The 18,847-nt window shown below is 42.5% G+C and overlaps 1 protein-coding gene across 2 annotated transcripts in view; it reads right to left on the bottom strand.

Annotated features, from left to right (window-relative positions):
- The window catches only part of COL17A1 (collagen type XVII alpha 1 chain), a 48,216-nt gene that overhangs the window by 15,339 nt on the left and 14,030 nt on the right, over positions 1 to 18,847 (bottom strand). For both annotated transcript variants that reach the window (XM_069753835.1, XM_069753836.1), the window contains exons 9-30: positions 17,461 to 17,604; positions 17,216 to 17,371; positions 17,055 to 17,126; positions 16,545 to 16,646; positions 16,375 to 16,452; positions 15,004 to 15,162; positions 14,246 to 14,326; positions 14,109 to 14,147; positions 13,404 to 13,583; positions 12,885 to 13,076; positions 11,977 to 12,018; positions 11,135 to 11,161; positions 10,002 to 10,028; positions 8,829 to 8,891; positions 8,614 to 8,718; positions 8,092 to 8,154; positions 7,823 to 7,858; positions 7,223 to 7,276; positions 6,924 to 6,959; positions 6,752 to 6,787; positions 6,269 to 6,331; positions 23 to 58 (exon numbers count right to left, since the gene is read on the bottom strand). In XM_069753835.1, coding sequence (XP_069609936.1) covers positions 23 to 58; positions 6,269 to 6,331; positions 6,752 to 6,787; positions 6,924 to 6,959; positions 7,223 to 7,276; positions 7,823 to 7,858; positions 8,092 to 8,154; positions 8,614 to 8,718; positions 8,829 to 8,891; positions 10,002 to 10,028; positions 11,135 to 11,161; positions 11,977 to 12,018; positions 12,885 to 13,076; positions 13,404 to 13,583; positions 14,109 to 14,147; positions 14,246 to 14,326; positions 15,004 to 15,162; positions 16,375 to 16,452; positions 16,545 to 16,646; positions 17,055 to 17,126; positions 17,216 to 17,371; positions 17,461 to 17,604 — 1,791 coding nt within the window. The remainder of the gene's footprint in view (positions 1 to 22; positions 59 to 6,268; positions 6,332 to 6,751; positions 6,788 to 6,923; positions 6,960 to 7,222; positions 7,277 to 7,822; positions 7,859 to 8,091; positions 8,155 to 8,613; positions 8,719 to 8,828; positions 8,892 to 10,001; positions 10,029 to 11,134; positions 11,162 to 11,976; positions 12,019 to 12,884; positions 13,077 to 13,403; positions 13,584 to 14,108; positions 14,148 to 14,245; positions 14,327 to 15,003; positions 15,163 to 16,374; positions 16,453 to 16,544; positions 16,647 to 17,054; positions 17,127 to 17,215; positions 17,372 to 17,460; positions 17,605 to 18,847) is intronic.

Here is an 18,847-nt window from a genome sequence, read left to right as displayed (position 1 = left end):
ATGTATTAGGTTCATTGCTTACCCCGTTGACCTTGATGTCCATCTGGCCCAGGAGGTCCTAAAGGGAAATGGAGAAAAGACATCTGTCATTAAATGGTTTCCTCATTCATTACCGCTGCCAATGTCATTTATTAAGAATCAATTTCAATGCGACCAGCAGGTTTTGTGGCATTAAAAGAACACAGTGCCACGTGATCGCACCAGACAGAGTGGCTTCCTTGCCCTTTTCTCCTAGTCACCATACAACTGCATAAATATATATATATATACAGGTCCTTCTCAAAAAATTAGCATATAGTGTTAAATTTCATTATTTACCATAATGTAATGATTACAATTAAACTTTCATATATTATAGATTCATTATCCACCAACTGAAATTTGTCAGGTCTTTTATTGTTTTAATACTGATGATTTTGGCATACAACTCCTGATAACCCAAAAAACCTGTCTCAATAAATTAGCATATTTCACCCATCCAATCAAATAAAAGTGTTTTTTAATAACAAACAAAAAAACCAACAAATAATAATGTTCAGTTATGCACTCAATACTTGGTCGGGAATCCTTTGGCAGAAATGACTGCTTCAATGCGGCGTGGCATGGAGGCAATCAGCCTGTGACACTGCTGAGATGTTATGGAGGCCCAGGATGCTTCAATAGCGGCCTTAAGCTCATCCAGAGTGTTGGGTCTTGCGTCTCTCAACTTTCTCTTCACAATATCCCACAGATTCTCTATGGGGTTCAGGTCAGGAGAGTTGGCAGGCCAATTGAGCACAGTAATACCATGGTCAGTAAACCATTTACCAGTGGTTTTGGCACTGTGAGCAGGTGCCAGGTCGTGCTGAAAAATGAAATCTTCATCTCCATAAAGCATTTCAGCCGATGGAAGCATGAAGTGCTCCAAAATCTCCTGATAGCTAGCTGCATTGACCCTGCCCTTGATGAAACACAGTGGACCAACACCAGCAGCTGACATGGCACCCCACACCATCACTGACTGTGGGTACTTGACACTGGACTTCAGGCATTTTGGCATTTCCTTCTCCCCAGTCTTCCTCCAGACTCTGGCACCTTGATTTCCGAATGACATGCAAAATTTGCTTTCATCAGAAAAAAGTACTTGGGACCACTTAGCAACAGTCCAGTGCTGCTTCTCTGTAGCCCAGGTCAGGCGCCTCTGCCGCTGTTTATGGTTCAAAAGTGGCTTTACCTGGGGAATGCGGCACCTGTAGCCCATTTCCTGCACACGCCTGTGCACGGTGGCTCTGGATGTTTCCACACCAGACTCAGTCCACTGCTTCCTCAGGTTCCCCAAGGTCTGGAATCGGTCCTTCTCCACAATCTTCCTCAGGGTCCGGTCTCCTCTTCTCGTTGTACAGCGTTTTCTGCCACATTGTTTCCTTCCAACAGACTTACCATTGAGGTGCCTTGATACAGCACTCTGGGAACAGCCTATTTGTTGAGAAATTTCTTTCTGGGTCTTACCCTCTTGCTTGAGGGTGTCAATGATGGCCTTCTTGACATCTGTCAGGTCGCTAGTCTTACCCATGATGGCAGTGGCGTAGGAAGGGGGGTGCGGGGGGGGGCGGTCCGCCCCGGGCGGCACAATGCGGGGGGCGGCCGGCGCTGCAGGAGAAGAAAAAAAAAAAAAAAAGACGCCCCTTTAAATCTTCGGGCGGCGCCGTCCGCCGCCACGACCAGGGCCAGCTCCCCCCACCACCGGACCCCGCCCCCCGCTCTATACTCACCTCTCCTGGTTCCTGCGGCGCCGGCAGCTGCAGCGTCCTCTGACTCTGCGACGTCTCAGAGCAGAGGGCGCGATGACGTCACTACTGTGCGCGCCGCTCTGCCTCTCTGTCCTGAGCGTCGCAGAGCCGGAGAGACGCTGACTGCACCGGACCTGCGCTAGGAACGGGAGAGGTGAGGATTTTACTTTTTTTTTTTTTTCTTTATGTCTGACTGTCTGGGGCTGGGGCAATGCTGGACACACTGGGGCAATACATGAGACCATGGGGCAGATTGCTGGACACACTGGGGCAATACATGAGACCATGGGGCAGATTGCTGGACACACTGGGGCAATACATGAGACCATGGGGCAGATTGCTGGACACACTGGGGCAATACATGAGACCATGGGGCAGATTGCTGGACACACTGGGGCAATACAGGAGACTATGGGGCAGATTGCTGGACACACTGGGGCAATACAGGAGACCATGTGGCAGAATGCTGGACACACTGGGGCAATACATGAGACCATGGGGCAGATTGCTGGACACACTGGGGCAATACATGAGACCATGGGGCAGATTGCTGGACACACTGGGGCAATACAGGAGACTATGGGGCAGATTGCTGGACACACTGGGGCAATACAGGAGACCATGTGGCAGAATGCTGGACACACTGGGGCAATACAGGAGACCATGGGGCAGATTGCTGGACACACTGGGGCAATACAGGAGACCATGGGGCAGATTGCTGGACACACTGGGGCAATACAGGAGACCATGGGGCAGATTGCTGGACACACTGGGGCAATACAGGAGACCATGGGGCAGATTGCTGGACACACTGGGGCAATACTGGAGACCATGGGGCAGAATGCTGGACACACTGGGGCAATACTGGAGACCATGGGGCAGATTGCTGGACACACTGGGGCAATACAGGAGACCATGTGGCAGAATGCTGGACACACTGGGGCAATACAGGAGACCATGGGGCAGATTGCTGGACACACTGGGGCAATACAGGAGACCATGTGGCAGAATGCTGGACACACTGGGGCAATACAGGAGACCATGGGGCAGATTGCTGGACACACTGGGGCAATACAGGAGACCATGGGGCAGATTGCTGGACACACTGGGGCAATACTGGAGACCATGGGGCAGAATGCTGGACACACTGGGGCAATACAGGAGACCATGTGGCAGAATGCTGGACACACTGGGGCAATACAGGAGACTATGGGGCAGATTGCTGGACACACTGAATACTGGAGACTATGGGGCAGATTTCAGGACACATTGAGGCAATGCTGGAGACCCTGGGCAGACTTCTGGACATACTGGGGCAATACTGGAGACCATGGGGCAGATTGCTGGACACACCGGGGCAATACTGGAGACCATGGGGCAGAATGCTGGACACACTGGGGCAATACAGGAGACCATGGGGCAGATTGCTGGATACACCGGGGCAATACTGGAGACCATGGGGCAGAATGCTGGACACACTGGGGCAATACAGGAGACCATGGGGCAGATTGCTGGACACACTGGGGCAATACTGGAGACCCTGGGGCAGATTTCTGGACACATTGAGGCAATGCTGGAGACCCTGGGGCAGACTTCTGGACACACTGGGGCAATGCTGGACACTGGGGCAGATTGCTGGACACACTGGGGGTAATATGCTGGACACACTGGGGCAATGCTGGACACTGGGGGTAATATGCTGGACACACTGGGGCAGACTGCTGGACACACTGGGGAAAGGCTGGACACTGGGGCAGATTGCTGGACACACTGGGGGCAGTGCTGGACATACTGGGGCAGATTGCTGGACACACTGGGGGTAATATGCTGGACACACTGGGGCAGATTGCTGGACAACATGGGGGTAATATGCTGGACACACTGGGGCAGATTGCTGGACAACATGGGGGTAATATGCTGGACACACTGGGGGCAGGACTTGAGGCATGGGCAGAATGTAGATACGGGGCATGATTGGAGACACGGGGCAGGATTGGATCATGGGGCAGGACGGATACGATGGAGGCTGGTGGGGCAGGATGTGGAGATCATATGGGGTAGAATGGATACTCATGAGGGCAGGATGCGAGAACATATGGCTGGAGCCAGGAATGAGATAAACGGGGCCAGGGTGGGGAATAGTGTTACCATAGGGGATAATTAAGGGATATTATTACTGCAGTGATGTATTTATTTTATTTTTTGAGTATACTGTTTTAAATGGGGGGGCGGTCCTGTTACTGTGCAGAGTGACACTATATCACCTTTTTTTCTTCATGTAATGTAATGTAGAAGTTGTGAAAAATTAAGTAATGTGTTCTGCAAGCGGAGCTCGAGATAACTGTGTTATTTCCTGCAGAAACGAGTCCTGGCTGGAAGGAATGATGGCGGTCTGTGCTGGATGAAAGATGAAGGACTTCACCTAGAGACGTCACTGGTGAGTCAGTGTTACCTATACACTGACACTATACACTGCATCCCCTTGAGAAAGCGGCACGGTGCTGCCGCGAAACGCGCGTCGGGGTCCATCTCCTGACCGTCTCCCCACCCTCCCCCTGCTATCGGTAAGCTCTGCACCAGTACCAGCCATCGTACTTTTGTGGTGACGTTATGGGGTCCGATTTTCGGACATTGGTCTGGGAACTGGGTGCCTTATCTGGGCTAAGCCCTTCTGTGGCCGTTTATTTGCACTTAGCACCTTATTAGGCTTTACTGCTGAGGGGGATGGGCTTGTATGCTCCCATTATTGTGGAGTATTACTTGTGGGGTTGGGATGGGGGCTTTTTTTCAGCATTTTATAGACATTCATGTTGCTCCTGTTACCTATTAATGCTATATTGTTATTGAACTGTATGTTTTTGCTTATGTAGTAAATTATGTAATAAATGTTATTTATATTTGGTTCATCGATGCTCCGGGTCGTTCTCCTTAATTGAACACTGTATACTATATAGAGCTCCTGTGTACAATGTCACCAGTGATCTCTGTATTACCTCTACACAGACACTGCATACTAAGTACAGATCTCCTGTGAATACTGGCACTTATGGTGATAGTATTGTGGTTTTTTTTTTATTACTGATCAGTATTGTAGTATTCAGTCACTATGTGGTGGTAATATGTGGTCTGGAAATGGTGTTGTGGTATTTGTCCCTTGTATGTAGTATTATTCGGTCACTATGTGGCCTGGTCATGGTGTGGTGGTATTAAGTCACAGGTGTGGCATGTGGGGGTGACACCATTAGGCCCAGTTTAAGTTCTACAAAACAGGAAAACCGTTTTTGGTAACCTTTGTGTGTATTGAGCCGGGGGGGGGGGGGCGCCAAACTCGGGAACAGCCCCGGGCGGCAAAAGCTCTAGCTACGCCTCTGCATGATGGGGGTTTTGAGTAATGAACCAGGCAGGGAGTTTATAAAAGCCTCAGGTATCTTTTGCATGTGTTTAGAGTTAATTAGTTGATTCAGAAGATTAGGGTAATAGGTCGTTTAGAGAACCTTTTCTTGATATGCTAATTTATTGAGACAGGTTTTTTGGGTTATCAGGAGTTGTATGCCAAAATCATCAGTATTAAAACAATAAAAGACCTGACAAATTTCAGTTGGTGGATAATGAATCTATAATATATGAAAGTTTAATTGTAATCATTACATTATGGTAAATAATGAAATTTAACACTATATGCTAATTTTTTGAGAAGGACCTGTATATGTATATACCGTATGTATATATATATATATATATATATAGCCTTCGCATAAATGCCGCAGTTCTTCTGAATCTGACGCTGTTTTTCTTTTCTATAAATCTACTGTATTTATCCAAGTGGGCGTGGCCCTCAACTCTTCTTGAATACAGCGCCCCCTTGGCTACCAAAACTACAGAGAAGAATAGTCCGTATCTCAGCAAACGGAAAGGAGCAGGAACAAGAGAAAAACATCATCTGGTTCAGGAAAACAATAGCATTCACACCAACTTAAAAAATATTACATATTTATGGCAAGTCACTGGTCCTATTTAAATCAGAGACGCGGATAAAGAAAAATGAAAAAGTTAATGGATATTTTTCTTTTGTAACGTTTTTCTATCAGATTATGACCAATGAGGGCAGTGTCTGTAGATCGGCAGTGATATCACGGCTCGCACCACCAGCTCCATCTCTACTGTCACTAATGGTCACTTTGCTATTCCACTATTTACCATTGAGTCCTATTGAATGTACTGACATCTAGTGGCTAAAGTGAACATTGCAATTTTTTAAGAATGTATTTTTCCATATATATCACTTTATATATAGTATACATATATAGTAAATACAGTGACATATATAGTTATTTTTTAAAAATCTATTTTTTTAAAATGATATATAATAAGTGGCACCATGAGAAATAAGACCGACCGATCATTCAGTCACTGTATAAAAATAAAATTGTACATTGTCTTGCCAGATCATTATAAATAGTGGAGTTAATCATGTAGGTGTAAGAGTTGTCAAATCTCACCTGCTGAACCTTTAGCGCCAGGTTCTCCGGTGGGTCCTGGTAATCCTCTTGGTCCTGGTTCTCCTGTACATTAGAAACATGGCACAGGGTTATACAGAGACACAACCTAAGACGCAAGGAAATATGGACGTCTACATATGAGGAGCATCTATATCCTGGGGTTAGACGAGGCATCTACTCTATTAATTTACTAACACTGCTGTATCTAAACACCTTGGCTAAGGCAGAGTATTTTGTGGGTGCAACCGAGTGGCGCCCATCTCCCTCGACGCGCTCTGGCTGCACCCCCTATTTATGGAAATTATGGAAAGTCCTCTATACAGGGTACATGCAAATAAAGGGAGCAGAGTTAGGACTAATGCACATGACAACACTTTACATGATGCCTGTGTGCGAGTGCACGGAGGCCTAAAGCGCACGGTATGGAACCATGCGCCAATGCAAAATTCTTAGAGTCGAAAAGTATCATCTGTTTTTACTGACCTGTAAGTCCCCGCGCTCCCTTGTCTCCTGTGTCACCTGGAATATGACCATTATACAATATTACACTATATACTAGGAGGAAACCTTCGACAAATCCCCATGTACCGAGTTTCAGAACATCATTCTCCTGTAAGAGTCACAGCCACAAGTAACAGGGGTGAAATGTCTCTACCTTTATTTCCAGGTGGCCCAATGGATCCTTTGTCACCTGATAGAGCGATAAGAAGGCGATTATATAAGGAATTCAGAGAAAATTCATACTAAATAATCACAACCTATTCCATGTAATCGGACTATGCTTCACATAAATGCAGCCCGTAGATGGCGCTGTTCTATTTGTGATCCATAATTGTGTCTTAGCTTTATTTATCAGACATATATGTAGCCCTGTATTCCATAGTGCTATATTATTAGCCATATCTATAATATATAACATAGGTATCTTGAAAAACTACTTTAATAAAATCTTACCTTTAGGTCCCGGAGAACCAGCTTCTCCTCTAAACCCTTGCTGACCGGGGATTCCTAATGGAAAAAAGAAACAAAATTTTCATTTTGAAACATGTCAAGATATACTGTATGTGTGGGGTTATACGCTATGTTATTTCACATCAGTGATCGATAATTTAAAATATTGTTATAAAGAAGTTTTCAAATACTTGAAGGTGAATATTCACTCCATCTTACACCATTTTTTAAGTTAAGTATAAAAGTGTCCTTATAATACACAGAGCTTGATGTATAGATATAGAACTCACAAAGATATTGGGGTAATTATTAATAACATTATGTCTACCTGCAGTCACCACTAGAGGGCGCACGCTGCATACTGTTTATATACTGAGCTCAATGATGACACAGTATGGAGAAGGCACCTCAGCTCCCCCTGGTGGTGAACACTGGTAGGCAGAATGTAATGATCTAACTATGGAGGGAAGTTGCTGAGACAACTGTATGAAGGAGAAGACTAGTGAAGTTAGATGGAGCAAGGAAAACAGTTTTCATTGTATGTGTTGGAGCTTTTACATTTCCCCTTATGAATTTTACACTTTATTATATGGGGTTACATACCTGGCATTCCCTGAGGGCCTGTAGGACCCATTGTACCTGCAGACGAGAAGTTAAAATTAATAAACAATTTAACTAATTTCACGATAAAACACACTGAATTGATTTTTACGAAGTTGGATAAGTAATAATTATCACCACCTAAGGATTCTGATTCTTATCGGCCATTCCCAACCAAAAGTGCGATAAGCAAAAACCATAGTATATATGAGAAGATCGGGCTTTTATGGGTTACTAGGATAGAGAACCTGGACATATTGGATATTTCTTACCTTTGAGTCCCATCTGTCCGGGAAGACCGCTAGATCCTGGCATACCTGGTTCGCCTGGCACGCCTGTCGAGCAAATTGATGACATGGTGAGTTTGAAGAATTTGAAAGATTGATGAAAGACTAAGAACTGACAGATGAGGCAGAGCTGTATTCCTAAGCTTCTATTACAGATTTGCATATGCCTTTCTCCCAGGGAACGTTGTATGTAAGACCGCCTAACTCGGGTTGATCCCTACAAGGAGACCAGTGACTCCATAGAACTACATAACTCTCAGCCAACCCGTACCCTGGACAAAAGGCAAGAACTCCAGAACGGCTGGTTTGTCTAATACCACTAGAACCAGACGTCATCTTTACAAGATGTCGACCTATAGGTGGCGCTAGAGAGAGTTGTGTTCTTCCCCAGTGAGCGCTGCCTGTAAGACTCCATATACCGGCTGGATCCCATCACGTCATATATACACGCTCCATTACAATACTCCCCTTATCTCATATTGTCTCATTTTGTACATATTGTTTTACCTCTGTCTCCCTTTTCTCCCGTTCCAGGAGGACCAGGTTCACCGCGAGGTCCAGCAGAGCCGTCCCTTCCTCTTTGTCCAGATGGACCTTCCAAACCAGCGTCACCTGTAACACAATATTACGGTGCATCAAATTCAGAATCCTGCCATGTATCAGTACAATAATAATCCCTCGGATTGTCCCAACATTGGTTGCTTGGTATTTATATTTCTTACCTGTGTTGCCTTTCTGTCCTTTTGGCCCATCTGGTCCTGGATGACCGATAAGACCTGGAGCTCCTATAAGAAAAGATTTGGAAAAAAAAAAATCATATATACGGGAGTATAAAAAGTAACAAAGAACGACAATTGGATCAACTAAAAAAATATTGAAAATCTTGTTTTTGAGGGATAATCACGATCCTCAACCTGCAGCTCCCAAGTTAACGTTTTGTTCAGGCTGACAATATCTAAAGCGTCCAAAATGACAGTTTATCCTGAATTTAACACCTACGTGGATGCCTGTCATTTGCATCAAACCCGATTTTATAGAAAATTGAACCCTCGGCTTTAAAGAGAATCTGAGGATGACATGATGCAGGGGATGAGACCCTGATTCTAGTGATGTATCACTTGCTGTTATGCATGCTGGCAATTTGATAAAATCACAGTTTTCTCTGCTGCAGAGCTGACAGTGCTCAGAATGCTGAGCTTTTTATAACTACGCCCACATCACTGATTGGCAGCTTATTGTGTATACTGTATATTGACAGAAAGCTGCTAATCAGTGTTGGGGGAGGGGCTACACAGAGCAGAAGGACTAGAAGGCACGAGACACTTAGTCCTGCAGTAATAATCTCCAGCTGATAAAACACCGATTTTATTAAAACAGCATAGCAAAGGGACATAATGCTGGAATCAGGGTCTCAGCCCCTTCATCATGCTGCTCCCTGATAACATAGCAAAAATCTGCCGATTGATTCCCTTTAATGAGACTCTCGGCTTTTAGAATTCTAAATGCTATATAAAAAAATCATATTGCCATACAATGCCTAAATAATACCCCACAGAGTATCCATATCACACTATGGTGTCATATATTAATCTCCTAGCACTGTCTTATATTAGGCTTCAATAACGCCATGTGATGGCCAAATGAAGGATCCAAGTAATGCAGCTACACATATAATGCTCCCATACAGCGTGCACATAATACCACCACACTGCTGTTTATGGTGTTCTGCAGAACACTGCGATAAGAATACTCGGATATTATAAGGTCTCGCAGTGGTGGATGGAAAGAGATGTGCGGCCCCCTCTACGATCCTAGCGGAGCGGGATGCCCTCGCCAGAGATATGGGTTTCTACATTTAGGAAAAGTGAGCCCCTTTCTCAGGACGGGTTTCTCACCTTGAGGACCTTGGTATCCTCTGTCTCCTGTTTGAGTAGAATAAAAAAATATATATTAATGAATGGGAAAGTAAAATGTATTGTATGCATCGTATATAAATAATAATAAATATATCATATAATCTGCATTATGCCAAGGAACACTCCCTATGTAACAGCTGGAAATATCAGGCAGGGGTAAACTAAAAGTGATCTGGTCCCCGTAGGTATTAGAGGTCATGGGCTTCTTTACAACCACTGAGTAGGATACTATTGGTTTGGCTACTTATCCTACTCCAAAGCCGACCATCCCCATGGGATAACTGACAAATGTTTGGTCAGCAGGCGCCTATCTCTCCCAACATCCGTATTCCCATGAGCGTTCGGCAAAGCCAGGAGCCGACATATGATTGGTGCAACCGCTGCGGCAGCAAAAGCGCCCAAGAGGTGAAGGGCCCGTTTCTACCTCCAAAATAGGTGCAATTTTTCCATTTTTAGGAGCTCTTGGGTTAAAAAGGGGCCCATATATTATTCTTGTACAGGGGCCCTTTTCTGTCTGGGCCACCTGCTCATGTATTTTCAATAGGGAGAGAGGAAAAAGCTGCTGTCAGATTCCCCTGGCAGCGGCTTACTTTCTCTAAAAAAAATCAGCCATGGAAATTCCGCTGGCCAGAGCCTTATTTTCCAATACATCTTCCGTCATGGGAGAGTCAGTTATCGAATGGCTAATCCTGACAAAATCAGTGGGTTTCAGTGTGCAAATTGCCTCTTCAGAAAGGGAAAAGGACTTGAATTCCATAGCACCACCTGTTGGAAGCAGCGATCTTTCAAGTAATTATTGACCCTTTTAACGAGCCTTGCAATATGACTTAGGATAAAAGCCAAATCAGAATCTCAATTTACAGACATGGTGTTTCAGGGGTATTGACCCTCATCAGTGCAAAGTGTGAGATTTGTTTTGGCAATGGGGCTATGGGGCCTTTAGACATTACTGAGGGCTGATCAAGGGACTTAGGGCTCCGGCTAATATCCCACAAGCGCTGCCCTATAGCAGAAGTGAATCACCCCTGATAGCAACTATTCCTAATGTAACCTGTGGCAGCACACTATAGTGACCTACATACAATAGAGAAGAAATAAAACGGATAGCAAACCTTTTTCTCCTTGTATTCCTGGGTCACCTGGAAATAAAAACATCATAAAAGAGTTAGAGATAAGCAGAAAAATTATTATATGGCTGCGAAGATAATAATATCTCCTCTTAAAGGGGTAGTCTAGTCTGCAGAAAGTATAGAGGAAGAACTGAACAATGCTCTACCATATACTCTACTACATACAGTATAAACTGAAATATTTTTGATTTTACAAAGATTACATTTATAAACTTTATAAAATTTACATTTTATATACAGAAACTAAAAACTTTTTAATCCAAAACACAATGGCACAAGGTAAGTTTTTAATACTACAGAAAGGATAGGACCATCCCGATTGGGGCACCTTGTCGTGGTGGGATGGCTTTTCCGCATTTTTTTATTAAAATAGCATTAACTAAGTCCCCTATATATTTACATGTACTTTTACAATTTACTTATGTACTTAATATAGGGTATGTGCTCATTTAGTTTTTTTCTTGGGTCTTGTCTGTGGAATGGCCACTGTGTGAACGCGCTCTTTTTCAATGCACGTATGGCAACTTATGCCATATGCTTATTTTTTTTTTTGCAATAAAAATTAAAAACTGAAATACTTTTATGTCAGCAAATTGCCTATATTGTGTTACATAGCTGTGGCATTGAATGATCATTTGTGATCGAGTGTTATTAAAGCTCCAAATAATGGTTTTATTGTACACAGGCATGCAGCGAACAAAACGACTGCACTTGTGCCATAATTCTGCTCTATTAATTTTAATTATGGAGTTTTGCACGTGCTAATATCTTTGCTATCATGGTATTACCTCTCCAATTAATTAGATTATTAAACATAATTTTACCTTTTGATCCAGGTTCACCTTTCTGACCAACGAATGTTCCTGCTGTGAAAAGTAAATTCAAAAGCAATAAAAAAAAATCATATAATATCAGTTTAAGTGCTCACAAAGATTTTGAACAGTTCCAACTTACATCTAAATTGAAATTACACCTTTGTGTTCTTTGGGAGCTTAGCTAAGTTTTAATAAAAATAATGTTTCTTATTAGTTGGTGTTTCCCTGGTGAATAAATTATCAGTAAGGGAAAATTTTTAAAAAAAGGCTTTGAATATTCTGTTGATTTAACCCTTATAGGTGCTGCTTAACCCCAGCAAACTCCTAACAATCTGTGTCAGAAAGCCCTTGTGCCGTAAACCAAGCTGACAAGATCAACCTGAAACAGGCCCCCTCTCTCCAAATACTTTATAGCATCAACATATCCCCCCAAACTACTCAATTCCAAAATAAATAGAAAATTTTATCAAAGTTTTAGTAATATCAGGTTTAACTGATCACAAAGATTTTGAACATTCCTTCCTTACATTTAAATTCACATTACACCTTTGTGTTCTCTGGGAGCTTAGATGGATTTCTTCTGAATAATGTTTATAATTGTTTTGTAGGTTTCCTGATGAGTAGATATCACCACTAAGGTAAAAATGTGGAAAATGCTTTATGCCAAATGTTATGGCATAGGAGCCATTTTAGGTGCTGTGTGACACAAACATACTCCTAATAACCTAGGTCAGAGAGCACTGCTTGCGATCATCCATGCATCCATCCATATGTTCTGCAGCTAAAAAGATCATTTTAACGGGTTGCAAGAGAAAATTGCGAATCCACATTTTTTAAAAATCTCCAATAAATTTGACCTTGCCATATCTCTACTTGATAGCTCCAACAACTGATCAAAAGTAACAAAGTAAACTTACCTCTGTCTGTTGCCATCCTATCCCTGACATATAGCCACATGGCCTCCCTCTGGTCACCACTGACAGAATCTAAGGAGCTGGCCAAATTCATATTAGAACTCGAGGGTATTATAGGACCTGCTTCCAAGCGGCCCATTGTGGCCTGGCCATGTAGATTGTCCACACGTTCCTTCAAATTCTTCACGTCCTGCCCTATATGACAAAGCAGTTTTATTTTACATACGGTATTTTTATTTCAGATTTTCAATGTAAATCCACCAGCCTCCTCAGGTCTAATAGCTCTCTTTCACAATACATGCAGTTTGCATTGATAAAGCTATACACCATGTTTTGGCGTTGTACAAATTGTACAAGTCTACGTATGAATCCACCATTTTCACGTATGTTAGGATTCACACTGCGTATGTAATATGAGCCGTAAATGTCAATTGTCAAAAAAAAAACAGACAAAAAAACGAACAAAACTGAAAATATAATTATTATAGCAAACAATACAGTATATTGGCGATGAACACTTACACAAAGAGATGAGTCCGAAGAGCAATCCCAGAAGGAATAGTAGGCCCAAGATCAGACCAAGTGCCCACATCCACCATTTACAGCAAGAACCACATGGTCCACAGACGGCGTCGGTTCCACTGTCTTTTCGCTCTACGTAATGATCAGCTCCAGCCTTCAGGCCATCAGCTCGATGTATTTCTATGAAGTAAATAGGACATTACACAGATATACCCCTCCATGTACAAGAAAAAAGTCCACTAACAACCAGTATGGGTGCTCCCACAGGGACAACACGCTGCGGATTACCTAGATTTTACCAAAAATCCACTGTGTATCACTGCATCCATGAAACACATGAGATTTTTCTAAATGCTATCGGCTACGTCTGCTGCCTGCCTCCAATAGGCGAATATGGCGGAAAATGTGCACGATGGAGCACACTGAGACCCCATCTGCATCATTATAGTCAATGGTCCCATTGGCGCGTGCGCCCGAATGCCATTTTGCAAGGATTTGGGCCTAAGCCCCAATGAAACCACTGACCGTTGGGCCAAACGCTATGTGAACCCTGCCTAACACAGAAACCATATTCAAACAATAGCTCTTTATCTAACCATAGTTTCCTCTACCTTCCATTTTAATGGCTTGGATATGGATATTAATAATTAAATTTCAAAGTTTTATTTAATGGCTTTTTTTCCCCTCATTTTTATCTTTTCTTACCTGCATATGTGGCTTTATCTTTTGTTACTCTCAGACCACCTAAGACAGAAAGAAAGAAAAAAGCACAGAAAAAATATTATGTTGTGTTTTACGCATGACGTGCCGTGGAAGATGATCACCATGATGGTATTTCTTACCATTGGCTTCTGATTTGTACGAGGTTTCCATACTGGTTGTTGCTTGTTTTTCTTTCTTTAGAACTTCTTCACCGTATGAACCTGGAGGAGTAAACCATAATCTAATAGACTTTCCCATGTCAGCAGCTTCCCAACATTTATGAGCATTTATGCCGATCCATTCAATATGAATTAGCCAGCCGTGAAAACAATGATTCTAAGTATTTTGATGACTTTTTATTCTCGAGTTGCATTAATTATTTCCAGGCTGCGGCTAAGTCAGTCTATTACTGTTGTCTTTGTGGGTATGTTAACGAGAAGGTCTAAAATCTAATTTTTTAGTGGCCAATCACGCTGCCAGTGTTCCTACACTTGACAAAAGTCTTAAATTTGCAAAAATTGTCAAGAATTTTCTGGAACAATCCCGTCAAATCCACAAAATTCCATTATGAAAAAATGCCCAATAGGTCTTCCCCTAATATTTGCCAGGAAACAAAGTTGTCATTGGTCGTTCCAGCCAATATTGTCTTTTATTCTTAAATACTGCACTTGGCCAACAATTTTTTTTTTTGTCGACGACACCTTAGAAAAGTGTCGCGACAGCTATAAAAAGAAATTGTGCAACTTTTTTAAGTCAGACAATTTAATAAGACGGAAAGGTAAAGGTGTCCTATTGTATTCATCAAGTTCTGGAATTGCGTTTTGAGGAAGGCTGGATCTTCACATGATAGACCTATCTGAGTCCACCGAAACAATGGTGCTTTCTTCTATAGACATACCTGAGCTTCCTCCAGAGGAGGCTGTGAAAACTTTGCCACTGTCCTTAGACATGATCAGCATGTCTCCCTCCTTTTTACTTGGGGCCTTCTCTTTCTCCAGCAGAAGGAACTTGTAGTCCTTGCTGAGGATGTCATCACCTTGGGATTTAGTGGTGGTAACTAAGAAAAAAAAATAATTAATTTACACAAAGATGTATAAACATATATGTTTATTCTATTTCTTTTACATTTAAGTCATTGGAAAGACAGCTTAATATTGGAAGTAATCAGATGTCACCCCCATAACCACATGTCCACTGCCATAACTATCAGATATCCACCTACACAACCACTAAATGTTCACCTTTATAACCATCAGGTATCCACCTTCATCACCAACAGATATCTATCTCCATAACCACCAAATCTCCACCTCCATAAGCCTAAAATATCCATCTGCATAGCCACCAGGTGTGCACTTGCCTAACCATTAGAATTCACCCCCATAGCCACATATCCACTGCCATAACCATCAAATGTCCACCTCCATAACCACCAGATGTCCATCTCTATATAACTTCCCGATGTGCACCTCCATAACCACTAGATGTCCACCTCCATAATCAACAGATGTCAAACGTTATATAATTGCCCTATGTCCACCTCCATAACTACCAGATGTCCATCCCTATAAAACTTCCAGATGTCCACCTCCATAACCACTAGATGTCCACCTCCATAATCAACAAATGTCAAACTTTATATAATTGCCCTATGTCCACCTCCATAACTACCAGATGTCCATCCCTATATAACTTCCAGATGTCCACCTCCATAACCACTAGATGTCCACCTCCATAATCAACAGATGTCAAACTTTATATAATTGCCCTATGTCCACCTCCATAACTACCAGATGTCCATCCCTATAAAACTTCCAGATGTCCACCTCCATAACCACTAGATGTCCACCTCCATAATCAACAGATGTCAATCTTTATATAATTGCCCAATGTCCACCTCCATAACCAACAGATATCCACCTCCATAACCACCATATGTCTACCTCCATAACCACCATATGGTGTCCACCATCTATAACCACCACATGTCCACCTCCATAACTATCAGATGTCCACCTCCATAACTACCAGATGTCCACCTCCATAACTACCAGATGACCACCTCCATAACCCCTTGATGTCCACATAACCTTAACCATTAGATACCCATGTCCAAAATCAGATGTCCACCTCCATAGGCCATGGCCACCAGATGTCCTCCTCCATAACCAGGACTTTACTGATTACTTCCGGAACTATCTACTTCCGTATGAGCCGCTCTATCTACTGAATCAACTTCACTTTTGCTTCACATATAATAGGTTCTCACCAGTTGTTGAGGTGACACCGCCGCCTAATCCACCTGCGCTCTGGGTGTTCTGTGTGACATTTTTCTGTACGCCATAACCTAGAAGATATAAAACAATTATATTAATTATCTGATTGGTCAATCATTGTATTGAGAATGAGGCGAAACATCATCATGGTCTGCATACTGACCCGCAGAGTGTAAGGCTGCGGCCGAGCTATGAACAACAGGTGCTGGAGCTGCTGCGGTCATTTGGGAGGGCAATGGGGCCAAATTGTTTTGCATTCCGAATACTGTAAAACAAAAGGCAAAGAACATAGGTTACATTAAGCAAAATCTAGATGAAAAGGAAAAAGTAAATACAATAGCTAAATTAGACAACCCTTTTATATATCTGTTGTGCAGGAAATATGGCGTGGTAGTGTGTTAGCCCGAATAATACACAGTATGTGATATTAATTGTTAAATTTATGTGAAAAAATAGAAAATTCTAGGAGTTACAGTATACCTTGATTGGCTAAATAAAAAATTACGGTACTAAAAATTCTTTGCAAACTTTCGGAATAATAGGACAAGTAAATGTTAAAAGTTTGTAAATATATTTTGGGGGGTTAAGGTAGTAATGATATTAGTCCTATAATACTCAAAAAGCACAAAAAAATTAAAAACTTGAGAAATGTGTGAAATGATATTGTATTTACCAGCAGAGGAGGTGTTTAGTCCTGAATGTAGGGTAGGAGAACTGGGGGCCAGATTGTTTGGGATTCCAAATACTAAAGAAGAAGAAAATGAATCAGGTGAGATAAGGATAAAATAACATAACCAAGGTAAACTTATAAGATATTATCCACTTGGAATTTACCTGATCCTGAAGAATGGGCGTTCATCATTGATGACCCATAGCCCATATTGGCCATGTTGTTGTAGCCAGCCATGGAGGATCCAGCAGGAAGTGTGGAGGTCCACATAAAGGATGGGAGAGCGGATTCCAGTATGGTTGTGTCATAAGATCCTGAAGCTATATCAAAATGCCAGTGATTATTATTATCAATGGTAATTTGTAGGTGATCTGATGGTATACAGAGAAGTTCAATGGAAGACACTCACCTGACTGAGAACTTTCAGTTACTATCTTTGTCTCCACTGTTGCTTTTTTGGGAATGGGAAGGGTATTAGTTGGGGACCTGGTGGGGCTTACACTAGTGGAGCGGCCCCCTTTAAGCAGTTTCTTCACATCATCAAGTTCTGTCCCTGCAAAGAAAAATCAAATATATTTAATTAGCTATTAGATTGTTTATGTTGTCGTCTTCTCAGAAAATAACACGGACGGCATTAGTACAATGTGGCTCATGAACAACGTACAACTTCTAAATATACCGGGAGGGAGATACAGGGGCTCCATGTGCCTCTATATAGTATATGTGCATAAGGCTCTGACTAGTACATGATGCTTAAAGAAAACTTTCTGTATAATGCTTGTAAAAAAGTTTTTTCATGATGCCTGGTGCTTAGAGAAAATTTCTGCATGATGTCTGGTGCCTAGAGAAAAGTTTCTGCATGATGCCTGGTGCCTAGAGAAAAGTTTCTGCATGATGCCTGGTGCCTAGAGAAAAGTTTCTGCATGATGCCTGGTGCCTAGAGAAAAGTTTCTGCATGATGCCTGGTGCCTAGAGAAAAGTTTCTGCATGATGCCTGGTGCCTAGAGAAAAGTTTCTGCATGATGCCTGGTGCCTAGAGAAAAGTTTCTGCATGATGCCTGGTGCCTAGAGAAAAGTTTCTGCATGATGCCTGGTGCCTAGAGAAAAGTTTCTGCATGACGCCTGGTGCCTAGAGAAAAGTTTCTGCATGATGCCTGGTGCCTAGAGAAAAGTTTCTGCATGATGCCTGGTGCCTAGAGAAAAGTTTCTGCATGATGCCTGGTGCCTAGAGAAAAGTTTCTGCATGATGCCTGGTGCCTAGAGAAAAGTTTCTGCATGATGCCTGGTGCCTAGAGAAAAGTTTCTGCATGATGCCTGGTGCCTAGAGAAAGGTTTCTGCATGATGCCTGGTGCCTAGAGAAAAGTTTCTGCCTGATGCCTGGTGCCTAGAGAAAAATTTCTGCATGATGTCTGGTGCCCAGAGAAAAGTTTCTTCATGATGCCTGGTGCCTAGAGAAATGTTTTTAAAGAAAAACTTATGCATGATGCTTAAAGAAAAGTTTCTCTATGATGCTTTCAAAAAAAGGTTCTGCATGATGTGTAAAGGATAGTTTCAAAATGATTCTTGAAAAAAAAAGATTTAATAATAAACAGTATGAAATTATTTTAACAGTGCAATATGGAGTCACAGCCAGGTTTTTCTTCTATCATGGAGCATATTCTATTAACTGCCCTAGCCATGTATCTAAATACTCTGGAAGCCCATTGACTTGTTACTGCCCCCTCCTCACATGCAACGTCAACCTCCCCTGGTAGCTACATAACTTACGGACATATATTATAAGGTTCGTTCCCAA

The sequence above is a fragment of the Ranitomeya imitator genome, chromosome 2, assembly GCF_032444005.1.
Source record: "Ranitomeya imitator isolate aRanImi1 chromosome 2, aRanImi1.pri, whole genome shotgun sequence".
Lineage (NCBI taxonomy): Eukaryota > Metazoa > Chordata > Amphibia > Anura > Dendrobatidae > Ranitomeya > Ranitomeya imitator.
Note: the sequence above shows the minus strand (reverse complement) of the source record. Positions and strands in the feature narration are given on the sequence as shown.